General features: G+C 38.6%; 1 protein-coding gene and 1 long non-coding RNA gene across 12 annotated transcripts in view; one reads left to right on the forward strand and one right to left on the reverse strand.

Annotated features, from left to right (window-relative positions):
• The window catches only part of USP3 (ubiquitin specific peptidase 3), an 89,990-nt gene that overhangs the window by 41,306 nt on the left and 23,210 nt on the right, over positions 1-25,474 (forward strand). For all 9 annotated transcript variants that reach the window (XM_002825532.6, XM_024232968.3, XM_024232967.3 and 6 more), the window contains 5 exons: positions 10,420-10,503; positions 13,459-13,540; positions 14,958-15,040; positions 16,671-16,784; positions 19,718-19,831. In XM_002825532.6, coding sequence (XP_002825578.1) covers positions 10,420-10,503; positions 13,459-13,540; positions 14,958-15,040; positions 16,671-16,784; positions 19,718-19,831 — 477 coding nt within the window. The remainder of the gene's footprint in view (positions 1-10,419; positions 10,504-13,458; positions 13,541-14,957; positions 15,041-16,670; positions 16,785-19,717; positions 19,832-25,474) is intronic.
• Positions 405-14,169, reverse strand: LOC129050483 (uncharacterized). Of its 3 annotated transcripts, none has more exons than XR_010137479.1 (5): positions 13,624-14,169; positions 12,465-13,364; positions 8,542-8,682; positions 8,006-8,053; positions 405-610 (listed from the first exon to the last, which is right to left on the reverse strand). It is a non-coding gene; the product is annotated as an uncharacterized LOC129050483 (long non-coding RNA). The 3 variants fall into 3 exon arrangements; XR_008514123.2 differs by having other exon boundaries at positions 439-610; positions 10,298-13,364; XR_010137478.1 differs by having other exon boundaries at positions 439-610; positions 8,542-13,364.

Below are 25,474 nucleotides of genomic sequence, written 5' to 3' on the forward strand. Positions count from 1 at the left end.
TCTAATAAAAACACAGACTAATAAGACCTGATAAGTTGGACAAAATGTTTAAAAATTAACATGAAGATGATAGGAAGTATGAATCTATATTCACTGTCATTAATGTCAAACCTTTACCTTATGATATATTGTACTTTGAGAAATTATGGCCAGGCATGGTGGCTCACACCTATAATCCTAGCACTTTGGGAGGCTGAGACAGGAGGATCCCTTGAGCCCAGGAGTTCGCAAGCAGCCTGGGCAACACAGGGAGACACTGTCTTTAAGAAAAAAAAAAAAAAAAAAAAAAAGGAAATTAGTTTAATAATAGTATGAAGATATTGTGAATAGCAAGACATTTAATATAGTTTATTTCATCTCTAGCTCATTCTTTAAAAATTATTCTTTTTTGTAATATATAATTTAAATTTACTTGTATATATATTTTATTAATACAAATATATACATATATATATAGAATATATAGAGAGAGGGTAGTGGACACTCAGTTTTGTGGTTTATTCTTTAACTTGATTAGGAAGCTGATGAAAATAGCTTGAAGGCTTCTTTTGTAACCGAATGCAGGTCTGGATGCTCACTGCTTGTAGAGTCCAGTTAATACGAGTGAGGTCTGGTAGAAAGAAAGTAACTTCATTAATCAAAACTAGTGAAAGGGGAAGTAGCTGGATTTCAATCCAAAGTTATTGTTTTGACTTTAGTAGACTAGTGTTTTGTCTTTTAGAGAGGGGGCAAGTAGTGCAGGGCAAAAACAGGAAGGAAACGAGTGTTTCTAAAGAGAATTTTTTAAAGGAAGTAAACCTACATTAAATTTTAGGACAAGAAAACGATTGAGCCATGCTGTGTGTTTTCATTTTTGGAGAATGGGGGAAGAATGTAAAGATGGAGATGACCGAATGAGGAATATTGTTTTGCCATTAAATAAGTGAATGGTGCAAAATGGAAAATACCGAGGGGTAAGAGAGTTCGTGGTATATGGGATGAAAGCTTAACTCTAAAACTAGAGCAGGTAACACTGAAGTGAAAGGGAAGATTGGGAGGGAAGGGGTAGGAGATAAGAATATCTAAGCAAGGCTGACATTGTGGGGACCATCAAATACTATACTGAGTTCAGTTACAGATAGCTATGGAATTGAAAGTTTCTCAGGGAAAAGGGAAAAAGATGTACCAAAGGAAATAACCAAAGTATAGAAAAGAATGTTGTTTGAAATGAAGAGAAGAAAGATGAGTTTTTGAGAGTTTATAGAAAGAAAAGTAGCAAGGTTTAGACAAGTTTAAATACTAGAAATTAGAAATAAATCAAAATCTAAAAAGGCACATATAAAGTATAAGTGTAATGAGAAAATTGAGCAATTTCATTTTTGTTGTTTATTAGTGTCAACAGAATTTGAAATAATTTTCAAGCTCCGATTTTATTCATTGTTTACCTCCTTAATTATATAATAGAATAAGTAGCTTGTGTTTCTTATGAAAATTTACCTGCTACTTGATGTATCTTTTTTCAGTGCACAGTAGTGAAATCAGTTCTATATATCCTAACAGCAGTATGCATATTATACTATACTGTACATTTAATTAGGAGTTTATTAGCTGTTGGCTTAAATAAGTTTAAAACTACTTTATGATCACATTTGGCTCAATGAATTTGGATTTGAGATTAATCTTTACATAGCCAAGATGATAATGTTACTTGTCTGTCTTAGAAGTAAAGAAAGACACCAATATTCTTCTTACCTTCCTTTTTTATATCCTATTTCCTTATCTAACATCTCTAATATGTACCCTAATACAATTTTCAAGTATTTTTTTTTAATGTTCAGTGTACTTACTTTTTCTTAAATACTTCTTTCTTTCTATTAAATACAGTCCTTATCTGACAAAAAGTCCGTCAGAAGTAGAGCTTATTTTAGGCCAGGCACAGTAGCCTACAACTGTAATCCCAGCACATTGGGAGGCTAAGGTGGGCAGATGGCTTTGAGCCCAAGAGTTCGAGACTAGCCTGAGCAACATGGCGAAAACCCATCTCTACTAAAAATACAAAAACTAGCTGGGCATGGTGGCACGTGTCTGTAGTCTCAGCTACTCGGGAGGCTGAGGTAGGAGGATGGCTTGAGCCCAGGAGACGGAGGTTGCAGTGAGCTGAGATCACGCCATTGCACTCCAGCCTGGGTGACAGAGCCAGACCTTGTCTCAAAAACAACAACAACAACAACAACAAAAAAAAAAACAGTAGAGCTCATCTTTTCTTGAAGAGTCATTTAAAGTCAGTAAGTAAAAACTTGCTTAGGTATAAATTTTATAGCCTAAAAGTTGGTCATATAATGTAGGTAGTTCCTGACTTCTGTTTATCATATGAAGTCCTATGTATATGAAGATGCTGAGCCTGGACCTCCTCTCCTAGAGGCCAGTCAGGTTATCTGAATCCTGCCTAGGCCTCTCCTGTCAGTTTCTCAGTGCCAGTAGTATATACAGACCAAAGGAGAAATCGAGCTTTTTCAAATACTGTGGATTTCAGCTACATTTTGGGAAACATGTATTTCCACCTAAAACGTTTAACCGTGTTTTGTAACATTTATTTCAAAGTAGGATATATGCATTCCAGGCTTCAGAGGACCAATCTACACGTTTTTGAAACACAACGTATGAGTTATGTACTTTTTTGTACCACTTATTCTGGCATAATCTTCTTGAAGGGAAAATTAAGAAGAGTGGCTAAATTTTTTTCCCGGTGTCCGAGGTATGCATAATTCTGACCAAAAAGCTTCAGTACAATTGTAGTGAATCAGGAAAAGATTTTTAGAACTTTTAAATCCATCTGTTTGCCTTTATTTTATTTTATTTTATTTTTTGTGAGATGGGGTCTTGCTCTGTCACTCAGGCTGGAATGCAGTGGCCTGATCTCAGCTCACTGCAAGCTCCGCCTTCTGGGTTCACACCATTCTCCTTCCTCAGCCTCCTGAGTAGCTGGGACTACAGGTGCCCGCCACCACGCCCGGCTAATTTTTTTTGGGGGGGTATTTTTAGTGGAGACGGGGTTTCACCGTGTTAGCCAGGATGGTCTCGATCTCCTGACCTCATGATCTGCCCGCCTCAGACTCCCAAAGTGATGGGATTACAGGCGTGAGCCACCACGTCCGGCCAATCTGTTTGCCTTTTTAAACACCAATATTAGTGGGACAATTTCAAGTTTGGAAGCTGTGTCTCATCTGAAGACTAAAACAACTTGGTAACATTTACATTTTCATTTATTTCCCACCTTTGCTACTTATTTTCTTTTGACAAAAGAAATCAAACCAGGGGAATGTAGGCAGCTAGAGACGAATGTGCTGTGAGGCTAGTTACACAGAGGAAGGAAACTAACATTTACTAATCCTCTACCACGTGACAGGCACTCTTGCCTTAGAAGTTTTGACCTGTAGTGCTGGAGAGGATGTGGAGAAATAGGAACACTTTTACACTGTTGGTGGGACTGTAAACTAGTTCAACCATTGTGGAAGTCAGTGTGGCGATTCCTCAGGGATCTAGAACTAGAAATACCATTTGACCCAGCCATCCCATTCATTACTGGGTATATACCCAAAGGACTATAAATCATGCTGCTATAAAGACACATGCACATGTATTTTTATTGCGGCACTATTCACAATAGCAAAGACTTGGAACCAACCCAAATGTCCAACAATGATAGACTGGATTAAGAAAATGTGGCACATATACACCATGGAATACTATGCAGCCATAAAAAATGATGAGTTCATGTCCTTTGTAGGGACATGGATGAAATTGGAAATCATCATTCTCAGTAAACTATCACAAGGACAAAAAACCAAACACCGCATGTTCTCAGTCATAGATGGGAATTGAACAATGAGAACACATGGACACAGGAAGGGGAACATCACACTTTGGGGACTGTTGTGGGGTGTGGGGAGGGGGGAGGGATAGCATTAGGAGATATACCTAATGCTAAATGACGAGTTAATGGGTGCAGCACACCAGCATGGCACATGTATACATACGTAACTAACCTGCACATTGTGCACATGTACCCTAAAACTTAAAGTATAATAATAATAAAGAAGTTTTGTGGAAACAGCCGTGGAAGCAGCTGTTTTCCTTAAAGAATAGTGGTAACAACAATCATAGTAATATATACAACTTGTATAATATGAAATTCAAACAGTAGAAAAACAAAGAAAAGTTATATTCTTAAAATAAATGTCCCTCTTAGTGACTGACTATAGGAACACCTAGAATTGGCTCTTGAGAAATAGAGATAGTTGTAAAAACCTAAAAAGAATTTTTTAAACCAGTGAAAAACAAATCCAGCCAAAATAAAATTGAGTTATGGCCGGGCATAGTGGCTCAGTCTTGTAATCCCAGCATTTTGGAAGGCTGAGGTGGGAGGATTGCTTGAGCTTAGGAATTTGAGACCAGCCAGGGCAACATAGTGAGACCCTGCCACTACAAAAGTAAAAAAAATTAGCCAGGCATGGTTGCTCATGCCTGTAGTCGCAGCTACTCGGTAGGCTGAGGCAGGAGGATCGCTTGAGTCCAGGAGGTCAAGGCTGCAGTGAGCTGTGATAGCATCGCTGCAGAGCAAGACCCTGTCCCAATAGAGAGAGAGAAAGAGAGAGGCATGTAGGCCCAGCACTTTGGGAAGCAGAGTTAAACAATTAGCCAGGCATGGTAGCGTGCCTGCAGTCCCAACTACTTGGGAGGCTGAGGTGGGAGGATCACTTGAGCCAGGGAGACGGAGGTTGCAGTGAGCTGAGATGGGGTCACTGCAATCCAGCCTGGGTGACAGAATGAGACCCTGTCTCAAAAAAATAGAGTTACAAAAAAACTAAAAAAAAATTTTAGAGACAGGGTCTCTGTCACCCAGCTGGAGTATAGTGACGTGATCACAGCTCACTGCAGCCTCCAACTCCTGAGTTCAAGTGATCTTCCCACCTCAGCCTCCTAAGTAGCTGGGAGGGACTACAGGTGCACACCATCATGCTTGGCTATTTATTTATTTATTATTTTATTTTTGCTTTGTTTTGTTTTTTTTGGGACAGAGTCTCACTCTGTTGCCCAGGCTGGAGTGCAGTAGCACGATCTCAGCTCACTGCAGCCTCCTAGGTTCAAGCGATTCTCCTGCCTCAGCTTCCCCAGTAGCTGGGATTACAGGCACACGCTACAACTCCTGGCTAATTTTTGTATTTTTTTAGTAGAGACAGGGTTTCACCATGTTGGTCAGGCTGATGTCGAACTCCTGACCTCAGGTGATCCACCCACCTTGGCCTCCCAAAGTGCTGGGATTATAGGCGTGAGCCACCTTGCCCAGGGAATTTTTTATTTTTTAATTTTCATAGAGATGGAGTCTTGCTATGTTGCCCAGGCTGGCCTAAAATTGAGTTCTTTTTTCTTTCTTTCTTTTTTTGAGACAAGAGTCTGACTTTATTGCCCAGTGGAGTGGCATGATCTCTGCTTACTGCAACCTCTGTGTCCCGGGTTCAGGCAATTATCGTGCCTCAGCTTCCTGAGTAGCTGGGATTACAGACACATGCCACCACGCCCGACTATAAAATTGAGTTCTTATAGTTCAATAAAGTTAATTTCTTATCTCTTTATGCTAGTATTATAGAATTTTGGAGCAGGTAGTATCTTAGATTCCCTACATTAGCAGTGCTATATAAAAGAGAAATAATGCAAGTCACATATGTAATTTAAAATATTTTAGTAGCCATATTAAAAAAGCAAAAAGAAACAGGTGAAATTACTTTTGATTGTATATTTTTTAACCCAGTATATCAGAAATACTGTGTCAACATGTAATCAATGTAAAACTATTAGAGATAGTTTGCACTTTTTAATATGAAATCCTTGAAATCCATTGTGTATTTTACAACTTTAAGTACATTTCAACTCGTGAAATTTTCGTAAAAAATATTTGATCTGTATTTAGATTCATAAAAATTGCAGTTAAAAAAGTAGATTCACACTGTTTTAAACATTGTTTTCCAATAAATGGAGTACCAAACAAATAATTTTTCTCCAATATTTGTATCTGTATTGACAAAAATTACTCTTTTAAGAATAATTGATTTGACTCAGAAGAAGTGCAGCACTGTCAAAATATCCATGCAGGTTAATAAGTCCACTAACACTTGTGAAAACTTCTTATTATCAATGTCAAATTCAAAGGGACATCATATAAATTGAAAATCAACTCTAAGTTTATCCAAATCAACAAAGCGTTTGTTGTATTTTTTTCATAGGTTTTGCAGCCACTTTACACAGTGCTGTGCTGCTGCATGTCAATTCATGTTGAAAAATGTGTATGATCATTGATTTGTATTATAAAAAGCTTCAATTTTCACGTAAATTCTTGTACCTGTCTAGCTAGGTCATGAATAAGCTTTTTCTCTCCTTGGATCTTCAAATCTAGCTAATTGATACGCATTGTGATATAGGGGTAACAATGTAAATCACACTGAGATTTCTAAAAATCTGTTCCTGGTTTACTTTTTGATTGTCAAATATTGGCAAGCATTTCTTTTGTTTCAAGAAAATCTGAATTAGAGTTAACAGAATTGTAAATCTTTGCAAAACTCTTCCTTGACTCAAGCAACCAACATTAGCTAATAATGTGGTCATTAAATTCATTGTCTTCTATTTCTTTTAACAGTTCCATAAACTGGTGATGATTTAGAGCATTTGTGCATATGTACTGAACAATTTTTGGGTCTTTTTGAGACGGAGTCTAGCTCTTTTGCCAGGCTGGAGTGCACTGGAGTGCAGTGGCGCGATCTCAGCTTACTGCAACTTCCGCCTCCTGGGTTCAAGCAATTCTCCTGCCTCAGCCTCCTGAGTAGCTGGAACTACAGGCGTGTGCCACCACGCCAAGCTAATTTTTGTATTTTTAGAAGAGATAGGGTTTCACCATGTTGGCCAGAATGGTCTTGATCTCTTTACCTTGTGATCCACCCTGCTCGGCCTCCCAAAGTGCTGGGATTACAGGGATAAGCCACCATGCCCGGCCTGAACAATTTTAATAGCTGCTTCCATGATACAGTCTGCCTTAGGGCACAAATATTTGCATTGTGTTTCACACAGCAGAACAAAGTAATAAGAGAAATAAATCCGACAAACACAGATGTTTGAACACTGTCTTGCTGGAAACTGACTTTTTTATATCTAGCTGACAGTTACAGATGTAGAGAATTCAAAAATATCTACAACATAAGATCAGTTTTTAAATTTAAGGCTGCAAATAGATGAAGACATTTCTCTGTAAATTTGAAGGTCATTTGAGACAGATATACCCATAGTATTAAGTGGGCATTATCTCTTCTAAAATTCATCTAAAGCTAAAAAGACTTGTAACTTTTCAAATGCTGACTTAATTGATCTTTAATATTGTTAGAAGGGCCTTTTATTCACTGACAGTTGCTTGGTGTCTCAAAGATTTTTCACTTTCCGTAAAATATCTTTTTAAGTTTTTTCCTCATAATTTAAAAATATAATTTCCTTAACTGAAATAATTTAATTTTTCATCTCACCATCTTAAAATTGTTTTCTACATTGAACAAGAATCTGAACTAGTCAGGCACAGTGGCTCACACCTGTAATCTCAGCACTTTGGGAGGCTGAGGTGGGAGGATCGCTTGAGGCCAGGAGTTTGAGACCAGCCTGGGAAACAGAATACCCTGGCTGTATTTTTAAAAAATAAAGAAAAAAAGAATCCAAGCTGTTTTATAGCTGGCCACTTACAAGCTCAAGTTCTGTAAAATCTTCAGGAATGTTTTTGTTTTACATTTAATTCTGATTTCACTGATTGTGACTAATTTTATCAATTATTTTTTGACTGAAGCCACTTCGTGTTAAATTGAAATGCATTTGCTGAAAATGTCTCTTAACTGTTGTTTATTATCTTAAAATTCTTTTTTTACCCAGCAGCTTTTTAACTTTGCTCTGCTGCAGCAAATCGCAATTGCCATTCTTTGTGAAATTTGTGACATACCTTGTTGAGTCTTTTTTCTTTTCATTTGATTCTTTCTCAGTAGTATACCTGCATTTGAAAGTAAAAATTTTTCTATTTTTAATTTTTAAGTTAAAAAAATTTAATTATAAAATAAATTAAAATAAGTATTTTAATTTAATTGCCAATTATGATTTACATAGGTCACCGTAACTCATGGTATCTGCATAAAATGTTCAAATAAACAATTACAATGCTACATTGTTGCATAGAAAAATCATAGAAAAATCATTTGAACTGACTCATTCTGTTGATACACACTAGATTGGTGATATGCTTTTGTGTAATGCTAGAAATGACATGTTTACCCAGCTGTGCACTCCCATATATCTTGCACAATTTAATAATAAAAGCAAAAGACAGTTCTACCAAACTATAACATTGTGCTTAATGGTAAAAGATTTTACACTGCTTCAGTTATTAAAAATTTATATTAATTAAAAGTTTTAAAAATAAAAATTGTATTCCTCAGTTGCAGTAGCCACATTTGCACAGCTCTGGAGTCTAGATCAACTTACTTTGGTGATGAAAGGGTAGAGAGGCAAAGCTGCTGGACCCAACTGGCCTGGAAGAACAGAGCAAGTCCGTAAATGAGTCTGTACTTTAACAAATGTAATTTATGTCCGAGGCTGACTTCATGTTATACCAGAAAGGATTACCTTAAAAAGAAATACATCAGTTATTTAATTTACTTTGAAATATTTTATTTGTTTAAACAACCACTTACTTGTGGCAGTTAGAGGTTCAGTTTTCAATTAGATATTAATGGCATCGTGTAAATACAGAAAAAGTGATCTGAGTTTGCTCTTAAGACTTCACTTTCCAGATAAATGCTAGCATTTCGAGTTTTGGACACTGAGTATTGTTTTATTCAAACTACATGCATAAATTTATAAAAACATAAAATGAAAATGTAAGCAGAAATTCGAGTAGAATAGCAATACAATTTCATTCTTCAGTGAATGCTTAAGGTTTATAGAGGTACCAAATGCCCTAAGCCCAAATTTACAAAGTAGATCTTATCCTCTTAATATTTACGCCGAGAGGGAGCAAAAAATTAAAACTTTTCACTAATTTAATTTCTTTATGTAGTTGTTATAGGACAAATGAAGAATTTTTTCTCCTGCTGGTAGTACTTTGATAATAGAAAATGGTCCAGGATATAAAAGACTGCTTTTGCTATTTGTGGAAATGTTGGGAATTGACTTTAGACGCTCGGAGAATATGTTAGAGAAATCTTGATTGACTGCCTGGGTGATCAGTTAATGAGAGTGTGTGTTAAATAATTACATATATAACGTTGTAGTGACAGTTTTCAGAAGCATTCACTTAAAATTTTCATTTCTCTGAATAAAAGACACAAGCATGCTTTTTTGTGTAATCTTTTAAAATTACTTTTCCCCACCCCTTTCTCTCTCTTTCTTTCTCCCTCTTTTTAATAAAATCGTTTTCAGGTATGTTTTTGGGATTCTGCTAGAGATGACCTAATTTTTACTAATTGCTATGCTTTCAAAGTTTTGTTTGCTCAGAATGGCAGTGTCATTTTTATTATTCTTTGATGGTAATAACAAATGGTTTCATGCAAAGCATATTCAAAATAATATCTTAGTGCCAGCTTGTAAATTGTTTTTGTTAAAACTGGCCTTATCCCAGGAAAAAATTAAATGCTAATGTGTACAAGTTAAAGTTTATATTATGTGTGATTTCTTACATTTGCTTTTTGACTTGTAAAACACACAGAGTATCGGTTTTTAAAAATAGCTTAAATATTTTTCTTCAAAGCACTTATCAGTTGCCTGAATGATATAGCCACTATTTCATACTTTTGTTTTGTAGTGCCTCAGAGTGAAAGATCATTCTTCTCAGCTCATCTGAATTCAATCTATTTTAATTAAATTATGTTTAAAATGTGCAGCTTTAACTTTAGTTTTTCTATTCAGATATCCCTACAGGTTAATTACCTTTTCCCTGCTTTTCACTTAAATCTCTCCTCCCCCCAGTTCCCCATTAATTTGGGTTGGGAAGTGTCACCTTAAAGCTTTAGGCTTAATGCTACATGAAAAGACTCGGTGCTTTTTATTTCATTTTCCATGTATTAGGCACCACTAAAAAGAATGTAACACATGTAGCAGCTTATTTCATTTTCAAAGGAGGAATTGAAGAGCTTTTGAGTAAAAAACGTGAAAAGAAGCTCATGTTCATTGCCTACGTGGCTTTTAAAAAAGACTCTTGAAAAACATTCCCTTGTGAATTCCAGGTCCTCTTTAAACTTACCACCAGCAGTAACTGCCTGCAGAGCCATGTGACCATCTTGGCAGCAGCCAGGCCTTTTAGTGATTTCATTACTGTGGTTTCCTCAAGCTCTTTACACACATTGATTAATATTTTCCTTGCAGTTATCGCTGTGATGATTTTGTGGTTAATGACACCAAGCTGGGACTGGTACAGAAAGTCAGAGAACACTTACAGAACTTGGAAAAGTAAGTAATAGGCCTTTGGAAAAAGAAGGGTCTAAGAATGGGTTTGAGGGGTCTTTTAGAATTTTTGAGTGGGGTTTTTGTTGATGAGTTTTATAACTTCATGTTTATAATATGATTGAAATATTAATAAAATAAACCTTGGCTTTGGATAGCTAAAACTGGGCCCATAGTTAATGGTCATAGCTCTGCATTTATTGTATTTAATATTTGTCATAAACCATATCCAAGGTCCCAAGAGCCTGTTTTAAAAATATTACCCAACAATTTATAAGCTTCTCAATTTATTTTGAGGGTACAAGAAAAGGGCAGAAAAAGGTGTGAAATAATCATAGAGTTACTTTTGATAATAGAAAACCCCTGTCAAATGTATTATGAGGTCTACTAGGAAGCACTATGATTTATGCATCATTTTTAAGGGAAATTAGGTTTAATGAACATACTGTCCACTGACAGGATCCTAGTTTCTTTTCCTTGCTTGTAAGGGGCAGTTAAATATCAGTTGACATTACAAGGAGCTATGAATACTTTGTCATCATAAAGAAATGAAACTATTTATATGTGAACAGACTTTTATTGGTATAGTCAAATAGTTAGATAAAACTCACTGGACCCAAAATTGAAGCAATAAACAGAAACCCAGCTAGCCATGCCTTTGAAGCTACAGTGGATAGAAGCATGGCTCTGGAATGACTGCTGACTCAAGTGAAATCTGTGTGCATCACACCAAATCATTAAGTGCCATCTAATTTATTTTGGCAGTTGATGTGTAGAAGGTATTGTGAAAACATCCACAAAGCAGGAGTCCCTTAGCAAACTTAAGTGTAAAGCCCATAGAATGTTTGAAAATTGCATACTGACAAGAAATAACCTAACTTCTTTGAGGGCAATACTGTGTAGTGTTTGTTAAAACCACAGACATTATGTATGTCTCATTGACTAACTAGATTATAAAGCCGATACTGGAAGAGTAATGATTTCTTTAAATCTAAACCAATTAAAGTACTTCAGGTTTAAGTACTTTCTGGTTTGTCATCTTTTGGCTCTTTTTCAGAGTACTTGTCTTCTAATTTGATGAGTCCTATCTAGGATTAGAGACAGATACACACAGATCCAAAATATTTAATTTTCTCTGAAATTGTTCACAATAAACATGAAGTCTGAGATTCCTGAAGGAATGTATGTAGTATTACTCCTTGGTGTGGTGATGTCATTGTAAAGGTCTTAGTAACTTGATTATTTGTTATAGAAGTGCGTGGCTATCAGAATATTTTTTCTACCACTTATGGTTTTCTCTAGGAAAAGACTACCCTCTCAGTCTGAAATAAATTAATCAGAACTAAGTCAAAGGGAAAAGAGGGCATTTGAGAACCTGCATGCATTTATACAGTTAAGAAATCTTTTCTTTCCATTGACCACTTCATCATATGAAAGGTGTCACAGACCACCTGTCTACACGTCTGCTTGGCTCCATGAAAAGTCTACCTTACAGCCCATTTCCTATATTGAAAAACATTACCTAGATTCATTTTTGTGTTTTGCAAACATTGGTTTAATCTGTAGTGGAATTTAGAAACTACGATCATATTTGTGTTTTACTTAACTTTCGACTATTCCACATGCCCCGTGGAGCAGCACTGTCCAGCAGAACTCTCTGCAGCGACAGAAGTGTTCTCCATCCACTCTAATATGGTAACACTAGCCATACTTGAAAAGTGGCTAGTGCAACTGAGACACTGAATTTTAAACTTCAAATTTAATTAATTTAAATAGCCACATGGAGTGAGTGGCTACTATATTAGATAGCATGGATCTAGAAGATTCTGCATTTTGAGAGTCACTGAGGATACAATGTAGTAACTTACATTTTTAAAAGGTGAAATGCCTTATTTATATAGGTTACAACTGAAAATGAACTCTTAGGCATTGTCATAAAGAGCATATATACTATGCTTGTGGTTTACCTTCCCCACTTCACAGAATTTGTGAAGGAATTAGTTGAACGCTATAGTGTATGGAATTGGTCTCTTCATCTTGCAGTTACCAGTACTGTAAGAGAGAGACACACAGTTCTGAAGAACATTTTGAGGTTTGAAGCAACTGTCACTAGTTCTGATGTTTCAAAGACATAATTCATGTGGAAATTCTGTAAGAAAAAAATAATTATGTAGTTACTTTGGATGAACTTGGTACTTTTAGAAGGTGAGAAAGAATTGGCAGCCTTAAAAGTCTGTGTTGTTTAACCATAATTTTTACTTCCTTTAGATGACTTTGCCTGAGACATAAAATTTTAAAGTGACCTTTTGAAAATAGAAATAACTTCCTGATAAATTTTAAGCAAAATATTTCTTACATCAAGAAAAATTTTGAGTGATTTTAATTCAGAATTTCTGCACTAATAAGGGTGTGTTTTAGAATGTCCTTTGGAGCGTCGCTGCATCTAATGAATGTACATATGCCTATATTCCTGTAACTTATTTATCATTCCTCAAACTCAGATCATATCATCATCTGTTAAGACAAATGAGCAAAACATGACATCTTTATCGAAATTAAGAAAGAAATAGCATATGGAGACTTACTGTTAAATTTCAGAACAGTCATGTCAGACCAGGGTTTTCCTTTTGTTGTGAGGAATGAGCCTTCTGGTCTGTGAAGCTTCGCAGTCAGTCAGACAGTGAGAGTGGTGGTGGGAAGTGTCCCACGGTCTGCATCTTCCCAGCCAGCTTTGCCAGGAGCAGTGTCCAGCCCACCTCTGCTGGAGGAGCAATGGGGATTTCCAAGGAAGTAGAGCTCCTCGGTTAACTTCAAATATGTGTGGGCCCCAGTGGGCCTGACGAAGCAGTCAGGGAGGTCTCCATGCCCTAGGTGTTGAGGGCAGCTGGAGTTTATTCTTTGACCTTTGGTGTAGCATGCATATATTAATAACTTTTTCACTATCTGTTTGTGTTTTAATAGCTCAGCTTTCACAGCTGACAGGCATAGGAAAAGAAAACTTTTGGAAAACTCAACACTAAACAGCAAGTTATTAAAAGTAAATGTGAGTAATTAAAATTTATTTAAATATAAGAGTTAGTTGAGATTTAATCACTGTTTTGTTACAACTCTAACATGTAATGTTACCTGTTACAGACTTTTATAAATATGTGTCTTAGATTTGGAGTATTTTACACAACGTTTGCCACTTGTACTGTTGATTGTTGCTGTGACCCCAGTGAGTCCATCTGTCAGCACCTTCTTCCCATCAGCATTACTGCTGTGCTCCTCTTCCCTAGAAAACAGTTCACTCTTAATACCTGCTCACACTCCTTAGTCATCAGAAAACCCAGCCTTTGTTTTTAAGACTAAGTCTTTAAGTTCAGGCAGCTTTTCCTTTTTTTGAGACGGAGTCCCACTCTGTAGCCCAGGCTGGAGTACAATGGCGCAATCTCGGCTCACTGGAACCTCTGCCTCCCAGGTTGAAGTGATTCTGCTGCCACAGCCTCCCAAGGGGGTGGGACAACAGGTGCATACCACCACGCCTGGCTAATTTTTGTATTTTTATTTTGTTGTTTTTTTTTTTTTTTTGAGACGGAGTCTCACTCTGTCACCCAGGCTGGAGTGCAGTGGCGCAATCTTGGCTCATTGCAACCTCAGCCTCCTGGGTTCAAGCAATTCTCCTGCCTCAACCTCCCAAGTAGCTGGGATTACAGGCGCACGCCACCATGCCCGGCTAATTTTTTCTATTTTAGTAGAGATGGAGTTTCACTGTGTTGCTCAGGCTGGTCTCGAACTCCTGAGCTCAGGCAATCCACCCACCTCAGCTTCCCAAAGTGCTAGGAGTACAGGCATGAGCCACCACACCCAGCCTTTTTGTATTTTTAGTAGAGACGGAGTTTCGCCATGTTGGCCAGGCCCATCTTGAACTCCTGACCTCAGGTGATCCGCCCACCTCGGCCTCCCAAAGTGATGGGATTACAGGCGTGAGGCGCCTGGCCTCAGGCAGCTTTTTAAGATTCATATCCCATTGTTAGGAAAACGTGTATTGGTCATTTATGTATGGCTTAGAGTTAAAAGTTTGGGGACAAAAATTCTTGGCGTGTATTTATTTATATTTTTTCCATTTCTCTTAGTTTTTATAGAATCTTAAAAAGGCATTAAGTCTTAAATGTTATTTTAAGGATTTCCTGTTTTTTGCATTGTGTACTCCATGGTACTCATTAATGGTGATTTCCTCATAAGCTTTCAATAAGATACTTCTATTTAGAACAATCCCAGGATCAGAAACAGCCTTCTAAAAATATCCAGACATTTATACAGAGACTAGAGAGTTTGTTTGAAATATTCATTGGACAGAAAAGGACCAATTCCAAATTGGCTTGGTGCTAGAGTTTTAGAGGCCTTTCCTTAGCTTTGATGTTTGAAACAGTTGGCCTTCCCTTGGCATTACTGATGGCCTCTTCTTGCACCACTTACAGGGAAGCACCACTGCTATTTGTGCCACAGGCCTTCGGAATTTGGGGAACACATGTTTCATGAATGCCATCCTTCAGTCACTCAGGTAACGCTACAGTCAGAGCTTAAGCGTCTGACATTAAAGGTTAAGAGCACGGGCTCTGGCTCCCTATCTTGTCTGCCACTAACTCTCGTCATATGGTTTGGGGCAAGATACCTTAATTTCCTGTGCTGTTGTTTCCTCATCAGTAAAATTGGGGACAGTAGTTCCTACTTGTCTAAAGTACTTATAGCAGTGTCCTGCAGTGAATAGTTGTTTGTGGTTATTCCCAGTTGCTTCTTGAATAGGCTAGAACTGAGGTCAGCAAACTTTTTCTGTGAAAGGCCTGATAGTAAACATTTTAGTATTTCAGGCTACAGTCTCTCTCAGATATCCCCCACCCCCCGCCCTTTATTAAAACAACACTTTAGGGCCAGGTGCAGTGGCTCAGGCCCCTAATCCCAGCACTTTGGAAGGCTGAGGCGGGCAGATCACCTGAAGTCAGGAGTTCGAGACCAGCCTGGCCAACATAGTGAAACCCTGTCTCTACTAAAAATACAAAAATTAGCTGGGCGTGGTGGCGTGCGCCTCTAATCCCAGCGGCTTGGGAGGCTGAGGCAGGAGAATCGCTTGAACCCAGGAGGTAGAAGTTGCAGTGAGCCGAGACGGTGCCACTACACTCCAGCCTGGGTGACAAAGCGAGACCCTGTCTCAAAAATAAATAAATAAATTAATTAATTAAATAAAACAACACTTTAAAAATGTAAAACTTGCTTTAAGAGCTGCCTGGTGGAGGGCTAGATTTGGCCTGTGGGCTACAGTTTGCAGACCCCTGGGTTACAGAGAACCTTGTTCAGAGAGCTTATTTCAGTCATTAGTTGAGTCTTAGCCCATTTATGTCAGAGGTTGCAATTTTTTTGTATGAAAAGTCAGACCTTGGTGATGATCTTGAGCAGTAAGATATAAATAACTCCCAGAAGCTTAGCGTTCCAATAATGGAACATCAGGCATAAATGGGTTAATCAAGGTCATAAGATGAGATGTCTTCAAAATATGAGACAAGTAGTAAAAATAAAATAGTCAACAAGGCTGACCTAAGTTTTGTAGAATAAATTATTTTGAAAGTTGCATACTTTTAGATTTTAATGAGACATCAAAGGCCAGAATAAATGATCTTCCGAAGGTTACGTTGCTGATAAGAAGCGGAAGGCATATTTGATCTCTCCTGGAAGGCACTGCCTCTTAGCTTATCTCTTCTTGCTCAAAGAGGAAATTATAATTACTACTGAATTCTCCTTAGGATTCTGTATAGTGTATCAAAATAATATGGTCGGTTTCATGGTTTGTTTTTATTTGAGGAAATTATTGAATACCTGGAAACAAGCAACCGAAAAGAAAGAAATGATGACTACCTATAGCTGGAGGGAGAATTGGGGATTTTTTTTGAAAAGAGATTTTGTTTTCAGCCCTTTGTTTTTTGTTTTTGTTTTTTTACAAAGTCATCTGTCTATACTGTTTTCTTAGAGAGAAGGAAAAATCATAATGAAGAAACTGAATGCAAGAGATTGCACTGAGTACAGTTTAGATGAGACAATTGAAAAATTGCAGTTTCAAAATGTATATGTAGGCTTCATCAACTTTCTTTACAGTCCTATTCTTTTCTTTTTAAAATATTTTTCCCTTCCTTTCAAAATAGTAACATTGAGCAGTTTTGCTGTTATTTCAAAGAACTGCCCGCTGTGGAGTTAAGGAATGGGAAAACAGCAGGAAGGCGGACATACCACACCAGGAGCCAAGGGGATAACAATGTGTGAGTTATAAGAGTATGTCCTTTCTGGCTTTGAGTTACGAAACAAATTACTTTCACTGGTGGTTTCCATTGTACTATGTGAGCTAACAGGCACATGCCTTAAAAAAAAAATCTTCTAAAAATTGTGTTGAAGTATCTAGCTGGCAATCTTAATAATTGTTGGAATTCCGGCCGGGTGTGGTGGCTCACGCCTGTTATCCCAGCACTTTGGGATGCTGAGGCGGGTGGATCACCTGAGGTCAGTCAAGACCAGCCTGGTCAACATGGCGAGACCCCATCTCTACTAAATATACAAAAATTAGCAGGGCATGGTGGCGGGTACCTGTAATCCCAACTACTCAGGAGGCTGAGGCAGGAGAATCGCTTGGACCCAAGAGGTGGAGGTTGCAGTGAGCCGAGATCACGCCACTGCACTCCAGCCTGGGTGACAGGGCGAGACTCCATCTCAAAAAAAAAAAATTGTTGGGATTCCTTTATTTACCATAACAGGAGGGATAAATTTAGCATTCTACTTATTGACTCTGCAGATTTGGGCATTCTAAAATTAGCATCTAGATATGAAATGCAGTTCTAGGTGTAGACGACTATGAATCTTATTAGTCCACGTGAATTGATTTGTCCGACAGTGTTAGGTAAACCTGTCTTGGATACTGAAATTAATTTGTAGTCAACAAATTAGTTGTGGGGGAATAAAGTCAATTTTTGGTTGATATGGAGAGGGGAAAAAAACGGACAGGTGCTCATTAAGAACCAATCCTGTATCCTCATTTGGTGTAGACCTCCCTTATTTGGGGTTCAGAAGATCTTTCATTATGACAATTGTAGTGGGCACATTTTTCATATCTTAACTTTACAGCTCTTTTTCAGAAGCACTGTGACTCATACTCCTTATATATTTAATGTTTTCTCTGTCTGCCTCCTCCACTTCCACACACTCCCATTCTCACTCATTCTGAAGGGGTGATCTGACACTGTCCTGCCTTGGTGGCTGAGGGAGAGTAGGACTGAACATGTCAGAATAATGGGCAGTAGGGCCAGAGTCACAGTGCAGGGAAACTGGAAAGCCAGGCGTGGAGCAGGGCTGGAATGACATCACTACAAGTGGTGTTTGAAGGGAGTTTCCCTCACAGTAGCATCGAGGATGAGTTGAGCAGCATCTAGGATGAGTTTGAAAGTGCCTGCATTCAAGGAGGCTTTGCACTCTTCAGTAATCAGGTCAGAGGGGACAGCAGTGAAACAGTAGAAAAAATACATGTGTATGAGTTAAGAAGAGTTAGTAGTACTTGATGCATTTGTGTCATGCAGGGTTGAGTTGCAGACTGCAGAAATTGCCTTTGGCTGATTTAGGCAGAAAAGGAATTTACTGCAGGGCTATTGGTGAGCTAATCATACTGGGTGAGTGAAAAATCAGGTCTGGAGTCCGAGGCAGCAGCACCGCAGTCACAGTCACCCCACAGAACTGTCCTGTAAGGCCGCCACTGCCTCTGGTGCCCAGCGCAGCAGCAGAGTTCCTGTTGCCAGCACTGCTGGAGATGGGTGCTGGCGGACACGGCCATGCTGCTGCCCTGCACTCCGGATGGTGCTCTTTGCCCCCACTGCTACCAGAGAGGATTTGGTGCCATCCCTTCTTCTTTGTGTCACTAACTCCTGCTTCGCATGGGCAGAGCCCAGGCTATGTACCTGTGCTCTGACTGCAAGGGAGCCTGAGAAGGCGAGTGTCTGGCTGTTTAGCTTTGGAAGTGGGAGGCAAACTCTTAAAGTAGGGATTCTCTGAAGAGGGTTCAAGTACTAGGAAGTCAAAAATATGATTTGTATTCCAGGGTCCTACGTGATCGTGAGGGTTGAGAAAGAAGGTATTGAGATTCTCTGAGATATCAATCAAGTATCCAAAAATATGGTGCTTATATTGACAGCTATGGAAGTTGAAGTTGAGTTGGATCAGTTTAGCCACAGGTGTAGAAAACCAAAATTAAGTGACTTAAACATCCATGGTTTGTTTCCTCACATAAAAGTCAGAGGCTGTCTGTCTAGGGTGGTTTGACAAAGTCATCGGGCTCCTCCTGGCTTTCTGTTCCACCAACCTCCAGAGCCCTATCCATCCACATAGTCTACCATGGTGCTGGGGCTCCCTAACTCTGTCCTCATTCCTAGCAGGAAGAAGGAAAGGATTAATATAGGACTACTCTTTCTTTTTAAGACATTTCCCAGAATTTGGACACACTCAGTTTTTTATTGTGAGAGTTTATATGCCCAGGAAAAAAAAAGAGTGTTCTATTCATATGCGAGAAGAGTGTGGATATTGGGTGATAGGAGAGGTGTACAGAGAGCAGTAGATGCTGGAGCAGGTCAGTGCACATAGAGGTGAAAGTGACAAGAGGACCTCCAGCAGAAAATTCCTGCTGGAAACTGGAGAAGTTTAAATAAAAATAGTCATGAGAGAATCTGACTTTTGGAGTTGAGAGTCACTGGTGGAGAGCTGAGTGGTGAAGGTTTGTGACACAGGCTGGAGTCTGGGGGTGCTAGTGAGTGGCAAGAAGGACAAGGCAGGAGGGGGAGAAAGAGAGCCGAATGCTTGTTTTGCATTTTGAAAATGTACATTCTTAAGTCATTTGGCCTATAACTCACCCAGTGCTGTATGCTTTGCTTGCGTGTTTTAACTCAAGAGTGTACAAATATGGCGGTGCATAGGCACACTCACAGTTAACCATATGGTTACAAATTAGTTTTGTCAGAATTACTGCTACTTTTATGGGTTTTTGAGATGCTCTTATGTATCTTATGTATCTTTGAGATGCTCTTATGGTCTTTCAGAAAAGACCAAATCCTTTTTAAGTGTTCATTTCATATGTATTAGGCATTTTAGATGAGTGGACGCTGTGTTGAAGTTGTAGCCTCTCACTAATCTGAGGGCACTGTCCTTTTGTCTTTTGCAGGTCTTTGGTAGAAGAGTTTAGAAAGACACTCTGTGCTTTATGGCAAGGCAGCCAGACTGCATTTAGCCCAGAGTCCTTATTTTATGTTGTTTGGAAGATTATGCCAAACTTTAGGTAAGTATTATATAAAGATATTTTAAAACATTAATATTAGTGTTTATACTGTTCCTGAAATAATTCCTAATGAAGTGGTTGTATTCTAAATATTCTAAATACTTAAGACTGGTTTGGTGTTTTATCTTTTTAAGAAGAAGAGTAGAAATTGAATACATCTGACTAAACACATGTGTTTATTTAAATAATAGACTATAGAAATGTCTTTAACAAGAGGTGGGGTATTTTGTTGCTATAAACATAAAGCCCTTATAAATAACTTACGCGCACTAGGAAAACATACTGGACAAAATTTCCTTAATTCTTTCACAATGTAGAATAATTACCATCATACACTGTCTTGTTATTCCAGCTAAAAAAATTAATAAGATCAGTAGAAGTGCATGGTATTATATGAACTGTTCGGAGCTGAGTTCGGCAGCTCTGGGAAGGCTGTTGTCAAGGGACTGGGATGCACTCTCCAGAAGGCGGCTGTGCCACATCCCGGTGTGACCAGAGAGCTGCTGTGGTGCCTATGCTTTCTGTCTCGCCTTTGCTTGAGCAAAATACACCTCTGCTGTACACCTAGCTGTCAGAGGAGTCCTGCCTCTTCTCCTAGGTCTGTCATCCCTGTAGGGATTCAGGTGATAGCAGCTTTGAGGCACTGCAGGTGTTTGACAGCAGCCTTGGCCACCTTCTGCCGATTTTACCCTTCTGAAGCAAGTCATGGTTCTTACTAGTTATGATTTTGGCACCTAATGTACATCCCTTCTCCTTTTCTTTAAAAAAAAAATCATGCTGTAGTAAACTTAGCGATCTATCTTGCCCTATTGCCTAAAAAGATGTATTGTTAATATAGATAAATATTTAAAAGGTAATTAACTTCAAAGGACTTTAAATTGTTGCCTTGCTAAAAAGTCTACTCTTGAGGATCTGACATGAGTAACTAGTGTTAACCCTAGTCTTGGTTTTGAAAGAAACTCCTTTTATGTATCATACCATTTAACTCTCCTCTCAGGAAAGACATAAGAATTTGAGAATGTCTTGACTCTAAGTAGGAAAGGCAGGAATGACAGTTACCACTGGCCAGGTGTGGACCTAATAAAAAAATTTCTAACATAAATCACCTAGTAGACTCTTGCTAGAAATTTAGTCTTCATGTTTTATTATTATATAATAACAGTTTACATTTATTGAATGCCTACTGTGTGCCACCCACTGGGTATTTTTTATCTGGTCTTCATTAAAAAATAAGCAAGAACAAAATTCCAGCCAAGGCAGGAAATATTGCCCCCATTTTAGAGGAAACAAAACTGAGACAGAGAGGAGAAGCAACTTGTTTAAGTTTATACATCTAGTAGGGGTAATGACCAAAATTAGAGTCCAGGTGTTTGTGGAGTTGGCTAATAATAGACGTGTTGACAATGATTTGCCCACATACCTTGAACAAGGCCCATTAACTAATTTGATACTATTTTCCTTGATCCCCACGGTGACCAAGGTCCCTCATTCTTGAAAGCTTAGAAACATTATCATATTTTATACAGTAGAAATCTACTTTTCCTGTAAATCTTTCCACATCTCTGTCCTTTCTAGTTTCTGTAGCCCAACTGTGAGCATGATTTAGTTTTTAGCTGTTTAACTTCCACACGGAATATTCCTACTGATGAAGGAATAAGGTAATCAGGCTGAGGAATGGTAGCATGTGGAGTCTCTGGGGAAGATTTCAGATCATACGTAAACTCTTAAATTTCTTGAATGGCTGATGAGAATAGGATGCTTTTGTATTCTTAGCTGGGCTTGCTCTTAGTTCTGCAATAATTGAGATTGTTCCCCATTTTTATATAATCAAAGAACAGTTTTTCTCTTGGTCAGATCTAGATCTTGAGATTATATCATGGATAAAGCTTTAGTGCAGGGTCACTGCACAGTGCCCAGGTGTGAGGCAGGGAGGTGGGGCTTGCTTTTTACAGCTCTTACCCTATGAGGTATGCAGGTAAGATTCTTATAACATGCCTGTGTGTAAGTGCATGAATCTTGATTTATGTTTATTTATAATCCCAAAGGAATTTTTTTTAGGTTTAAAAAGCCCATTTTCCTTGATTAACACATGACAGTGTCTAGAGAACTTGATCCTTTGGGATGAAATATGAGGACTCTGAAATACAAACATGCATGTAGAAGTAGAAACAAATTTCATCTATTAAATACACAAATATATATATACATACACACACCCCCAAAACACACACACCCTCAATGTAATCAGCAGCTTTGGATAGAGAAATCATTAAGCCTATTCTTTCTTTTTTTCCCCACCGAAACTAAAAGCCAGTTACCTAGCAGGGAAAATTTTCTTGAAGTTTTGACCTTTTCCAACATACACATATGTACTTACCACACTTCTTATGATTTCTTAGTATGTTCAGCTCTTTATATCCTTTTGCTTTTCATAAAAATACTTTAAAGTTTATTTTCTTAAATAGGCAAAAACATATGTGGTTCAAAATTCAAAAGGTAACAAAAGAATATGCAGTGAATGTTTTATTCTATTCCCTAGCCATTCATTCTGTTTTCTGGAAGCAACCATAGTTACTAGAGTTTTGTGTATCCTTTCAGACATTCTGTGTACATATACAAACAAGGGTGTGTGTGTGTGTGTTTATGTCATTTTTAACGTAATTGGTGATGTATCATCTTTTTTCCCTACTTTGAGATGATTCATATTAGTATACAAATAGCTTCCTCAGACCATTTTATAGTTGTATCACAATTTGTGTCCAAGTCCCCTCCCGGTGGCTTTATGGACTGTTTCTAGTCTTTGCTTTTCTAAACAGTGCTGCAGTGAGTAGTCTTTTACATACATGTGCAGGTATCTAAGAGAGAAAGTGCCGGGCTCAAGGAAATGTGCTTCTGTAATTTTGATTGTCTTTTCTGCTAGCATTTGTCACTCCTTGCTTTTCTTAACACAGCTCTATCTTGCTGCTTTGCTGTCTCTGTATGTCATGTGCTTCTGCCCACAGGATTTGCCTTGTGGTCCCTATCTCTTTGTCTAGGATCCCGGTTAAAGCTAACACTCTTCAGGAAAGTCTCTTGATGATTCAAATCAGGTCTTTCTGTACAGCCTGATTTAATATATTTGCCTTGACTTCCCAAGATGGAACTTTATTTTTTTAAATCAGTTCTTGTTATAATTAATGTTTTAAAATGATGGGTAAATAATCATTGACACATAATTCTTATATTTGCTTGCTCTTCTCAGGTTTATAGACAATGTAAAGGATTTTTGTAGACAAAAGATAGATCTTCGCATGTGATGCTTTTTTTTTTTTTTAATTTTATTTTTTGTTTGAGTCTCGCTTTGTAGCCCAGACTGGAGTGCAGTGGCATGATCTGGGCTCACTGCAACCTCTGCTTCCTGGGTTCAAGTGATTCTCCTGCCTCAGCTTCCCAAGTAGCTGGGACTACAGGTGCGTGCCACCATAACCGGCTAATTTTTTTGTATTTTTAATAGAGACAGGGTTTCACTATGTTGGCCAGGCTGGTCTCGAACTCCTGACCTCGTGATCCACCCGCCTTGGCCTCCCAAAGTGCTGAGATTACAGTTGTGACGCACCGTGCCCGGCCACGTGTGATACTTTATTAAAGTTTTATTTAACAAGTCTTTTTGGGATATTTGTAAAAAGATTTTAAAATACTGTGCTATTGATATTTTATATTTAAACCATTTTCATTGTAGCCAGAAATTTTGCTATTGTATTTGTGTGTGTGTTTGTAAACACTAATTTATTTTTGTCAGTTTTGTTTTGAGGAAACTCAGTCATGATTGTTGCCAAATGCTGAGTAGGAATACATTTAACTTATTTTCGTTTTGCAGATATTTTGGCCAAAACAACAACTTTAGAATTCTTTTTTTAATGTCAAGGATATTTTAAATATGAGCAGAACCTAAAATTCTAACATATCTTAGGTATTTTAGATTATACATATGTATATCTCTTTCTACATACAATATATACAGATTATATACTGGCACTGCCAAGACACAGAAAATAGTAATGTGCAGGCATGTCATAGTTAAGTATGTGGTGGGAACACAAGTCCTTTTATGTGCCTGTATTCTGGGATGTTAATTTCATTATTTGGAACGTCTGCTTTTTCACACTCAAGCAGGTGCAAACTAACATTTTATTTGATTTTTTTGAGACAGTCTCGCTCTGTTGCCCAGGCTGGAGTGCAATGGCACAATGCAACCTCCGCCTCCCAGGTTCAAGTTACTCTTCTGCCTCAGCCTCCCGAGTAGCTGGGATTACAGGTGTGCACCACCATGCCCAGCTAATTTTTTTTTTTTTTTTTTTTTTTTTGAGACGGAGTCTCACTCTGTCGCCCAGGCTGGAGTGCAGTGGCACGATCTCGGCTCACTGCAAGCTCCGCCTCCCGGGTTCACACCATTCTCCTGCCTCAGCCTCCCAGGTAGCTGGAACTACAGGTGCCTCTAACCACACCCGGCTAATTTTTTGTATTTTTAGTGGAGACGGGGTTTCACCATGTTAGCCAGGATGGTGTCGATCTCCTGACCTCGTGATCCACCCTCCTCAACCTCTGAAAGTGCTGGGATTACAGGCGTGAGCCACCGCGCCGGGCCTAATTTTTGTATTTTTTGGTAGACGGGGTTTTGCCGTGTTGGCCAGGCTGGTCTCAAACTCCTGACCTCAGGTGATCCGTCTGCCTCAGCCTCCCAAAGTGCTGGCTGGGATTACAGGCGTGAGCCACCACACCCGGCTTGATCATTTTTTATTGGAACATTTATTTGTCTTTAAGATTTGGGGAAATTTGGTTTGTAGTCATTGTGCCAAAACCTTGTGAAGAGACAGTTGCCGCATGTTCCTGTACACTGTGCTTCAGCAGTGTTCAGAGTGGATGGTTCAAGACCTTCTAGGCTTTCTATGTTTGCAGTGTGCTGTCTCCCCCAGTGATTTCTCACAGCATCCTCATGACAGATTTAGGAGAAGGGGGTAATCTTTGTCTGACGTGACAAATGAGAGAAGGAACAGTGTTAAAATTGGAGCCACAGTTGGCTGGGTATGGTGGCTCACGCCTGTAATCCCAGCACTTTGGGAGGCTGAGGCAGGCGGATCACGAGTCAGGAGATCGAGACCATCCTGGTCAACATGGTGAAACCCCGTCTCTACCAAAAATACAAAAATTAGCTGGGTGTGGTGGCATGTGCCTGTAATCCCAGCTACTCGGGAGCTGAGTGAGGCAGGAGAATCCCTCGAACCAGGGCGTCGGAGGTTGCAGTGAGCCAAGATAGCGCCATTGCACTCCAGCCTGACGACAGAGCGAGACTCCATCTAAAAAAAAAAAAAAAATTGGAGCCACGGTTATTTGCCTCTGTTTTCTTTTCTCCTGTACTTCTGGTCTGTCACAGGGACACTAGTTGGTTCTTCATAAATGCATTTCCTCACTAATTCTCAAACAGCTGTTTGGGTGACATTGCTGAAATATGTATACAAAACATAAACACAGCACCCAAATGTGAGGACTGTTTCCTTTAACATGATTATAAAACAAGAGAAACTGAAGTTGACTACAGAGTCAATTCTGAAGCCCAGTTGTACAACTAGGAAATGATTGAAAAGATAACTGAAATTTGTTGAATTT

The sequence above is a fragment of the Pongo abelii genome, chromosome 16 (assembly GCF_028885655.2).
Source record: "Pongo abelii isolate AG06213 chromosome 16, NHGRI_mPonAbe1-v2.0_pri, whole genome shotgun sequence".
Classification (NCBI taxonomy): domain Eukaryota; kingdom Metazoa; phylum Chordata; class Mammalia; order Primates; family Hominidae; genus Pongo; species Pongo abelii.